A 3570-nucleotide genomic window follows, 5' to 3' on the forward strand; every position below is an offset into this window, starting at 1 on the left:
GAGCGGACAGATGTTGGGTGTGTGGTCCTGTGTTTTGTTGGTGTATATTTAACATACTTCTAATCGCTATTTCAGTCTTTCTATCTTTCTTATTACTTCTCTCTGTCTCTATTTTCTCTTCACTTAAAAAAACTTTTCATAATAATGGTGTGGAGAGGATGCTATAAGGGGAGAAGGGAGGCTATCAATAAAAAAAAGACATATAGTTTGGTTCTGTTTGATGCTCTATTGGTGAAAGGGTCCGCCCTTTTAGTTTTGTTACAGTGTAGATAGGAGATGGCAAACCCTGCTGTTTATTTATCATTTTAACGTTTTAGCCGGCAGGATGTTCTTCAGGTTCCCCAACAAACGAGCAGTTTTTTATTTATCTATTAGTCTGAGGAGTGTTACCTTTCCACCATGTTGCGGACATGCCACACACAAGGAAACGCATCCCTGAGCAATGTCTTATAGTTTCGGTTGAGGTCCCTGCCTGCCAAAGAGCAACGGTAGTTGCCCACCACCACGCCATCCGGGTTCAGCATTGGTACCACCTGCAGGACCACAGATGGGAAAATGCTGAGTTTTTAAAAATATCACATTACTGTAACCATGCTTCACTTTAGACAGAGTTGTAAAGTAACTAAGTACAAATACTTTGTTACTGTACTTAAGTAGAATTTTTGGGTATCCGTACTTTACTTGAGTAATTATTTTTAGCCTACTTTTTACTTCTACTTCTTACATTTTCACACTGTTATCTGTACTTTCTGCTTCTTACATTTTTTTTAAAAAGGCAAGAAATAGAAAGTTGTTACTTTTATTTTAGTTTTACTTGTTTTCATTGTAGCTTCTTATTGTAAAAAATAAATACTATCTATATAAATTGTGACCCATCATATCGAAATGAGGATTAAGTCAAATTTGGTCAAAATGACCTAATTACATTTTTAAATTCTTGGCTAAAGTTTAAAAGCTAATTTTGATACCTGGATCATCCTGTTATCATAATTAAATCCATATATGTGACCCAATTTGTCTTGTTGGTTACAATAATACATAAATATTTGGTCTGAATCCTAATTTTATGTCATTTTAATGAGGAAGTTTGGATGTCCTTATAAAGAGGAAACTTCAAATTATATTTGAATATTGAGATTTCCCAGCTAAAAAGAAACAAAACTTTGCTAGCTCACAGGGAAAATCTTAAAATTTTAAGGCGTTTTTCCTCAAAATCAGGTACTTTTTGCTACTGCTCAAAAAAGTGCTTCAAAACTTGGTGTTATGATTATATTTCAGACACTTCATTCAAATATACATTGATAAGACATTTATTCATTATATTTTAACAAAATGCAATTTTTGTTAACATTTTAGTCAAAACGCTATATTTGCCATTTTCTCCACTTTTGGACTTAATACTTGTTTCGATGTGAGGGGTCACAATTGTGCCTCCTAGATAGAGTGAATTTAATGGTTGAATGAGAAGTATCAATATTTAAAACTCTGATASCSTATTAGTTTGTACACAAACAAATCATGTCACACTCCAGCAGGACATAATCATTAAAATAAAAGGACTGTACTTAAGAAGTATTTGTATTTCATGAATTATATTATTGCATTTGGCCGCAGCCCTCAGATAGATTTTCATTTTGGGGAAAAGGTTTTGTGCAGCCTTGATATATGTAAATAAACTGAAACAGCTAGACTAGTGAATCCTAAATTTAACATAAATAAGTTATTTTAATACAATATAGTCATTTCTGCATTGTTTTGGGAGGTCAGCGCCAAATAAATGTCCTTACAGAAAATCTAACTGCTCTTTTTAAATCAATGCTTTTACTTTTAACACTTAAGTACAAAAAATATCAGCTACTTTAAGACTTTTACACAGGTAAAATTCCTAAAGGAGACTTTTAATTTTACCAAAGTAATTTTTTGGTAAGATACTTGTACTTTTACTTGAGTATCACTTTGTGGTACTTTATACAACACTACTATCCAGTGTTAAATAAAAAAAAAATCACAATGAGAACCTTGAATATAAAATGATCCCGGAGCACTTGGGCATCATCGGAGTCACCAAGCAAAAAGTCAAGGAAGCCCTCCATCACCCAGGACCCGTTGGTTTCCCCGGGGTGCACTCGGGCCGTCACAACTACAGCTTTCTTGTTCCTGATGTGGGGCCTGTCGGCCCCCGCGGACGTTACGGTCAGGACGTACACAGAGTTCCCTGCCAGGCTCTGGCACAGGACCCGCACTTTACAGAACGACGTCGCCGCTGGCTGGGAAGAAATACGCCTGAGGTAGCGCTGCAAGTGCGAGTAGGTGTACGGGTAGCAGTGGGCCAGGTAGCAGGTGTCCGAGTCATGGGGGAACTGAAGAGTCCAGGTGAGTGAGGACAAGGTGGCCGACTCGTCGTTCTCCTTTGTGTTCTAGTCAAACAAAAAGACAACTTTTTAAAAGATGGTTTGTGTGGAAAAAAAAAGTCTGGCAACATGAGGTTACAAACAACAGCTGATGGAGTTGTTACCCGACAGCTGTTCTGATAGTATTTGATTTTGGAGCCTGTGCGTTGCCATCCAACACTGTTCTCCTCCGCAGCCCGCTCCGAGTACAGGAGAGGCCTCATGCCCTGAGAATACAAACTGCTGCTCTTCTTCAGGTTGACGATGGTGAAGCGGTACGTCACTCCGGCCTTCATGTTCCTGACTCTGAAGTAAAACCAATGACTGTGCTTTGCGGTGTACATGTCAGGACGCAGGGTGAGCTCATAGTCATAGGTGCCCCTGAACAAACAAGAAACTAAATTAGAGTCACAAAAAATTCATGATACATTATAATATAATGACAAAAAAAAAGAGCAGATGCAAATTGATAGGTTACAGTGAGGAGACTCACACTTGGATGGCCTTCTGGAGGTTTCCACTCTCAAAGCGTGATTCAAACTCAAGGGTGAAGTCTGAGGGACTGACACAGGAAGCAGTACTCTTTATAGGACCCCTACTTCCTCCAACACGAGAGCTAGTGAAATAGGGATACTTGGTGGCTTAAAGGAATAAGAAAGAAGAGTTGGTTTTAAATCCAAAACTTAAAAGTTTTCAAATATGAGCGTTCGGCGTTCTTGAAAACAACAATTTTTTTTATTAATATTTAAGAATTGAATGYTAATTTTCTGCATACAAATACAGATTTCTGCAGTAAAATCTCTGGGTCAGACGATTTGTCTTGAAACCAAAAATGATGAGATATAAAATGATGACTCAACACTCTGCTTTTCAGCAGTGTTGTTGAAAGTACAACAAAGTGATACTTGAGTAAAACTACAAGTATCTTACCAAATATTACTTTGATAAAAGTTAGTCTCCTTTAGGAATATTACGTAAGTAAAAGTCTTAAAGTATCTGATATTTTTTGTACTTAAGTATTAAAAGTAAAAGTATTGATTTAAAAGGAGCAGTTAGAAATGACTATATTGTATTAAAATAAATAATTTATTAATGTTAAATTTAGGATGCACTAGTCCAGCTGTTTCAGTTTATTTACATATATCAAACCTTTTCCCCAAATTAAAAATCTGTCTGAGGG

General features: G+C 36.7%; 1 protein-coding gene across 1 annotated transcript in view; it reads right to left on the minus strand.

Moving 5' to 3' along the window:
• Window positions 1-3570, minus strand: part of agbl2 (AGBL carboxypeptidase 2) — a gene marked incomplete in the record, with an annotated part of 11901 nt that overhangs the window by 6223 nt on the left and 2108 nt on the right. The window contains 4 exon segments of the mRNA XM_014005608.1: window positions 391-533; window positions 2019-2417; window positions 2516-2771; window positions 2884-3031. Of these exon segments, the coding sequence (XP_013861062.1) occupies window positions 391-533; window positions 2019-2417; window positions 2516-2771; window positions 2884-3031 (946 nt within the window).

Source organism: Austrofundulus limnaeus, unplaced genomic scaffold (assembly GCF_001266775.1).
Source record: "Austrofundulus limnaeus strain Quisiro unplaced genomic scaffold, Austrofundulus_limnaeus-1.0 Scaffold31, whole genome shotgun sequence".
Taxonomy (NCBI): Eukaryota; Metazoa; Chordata; class Actinopteri; order Cyprinodontiformes; family Rivulidae; genus Austrofundulus; species Austrofundulus limnaeus.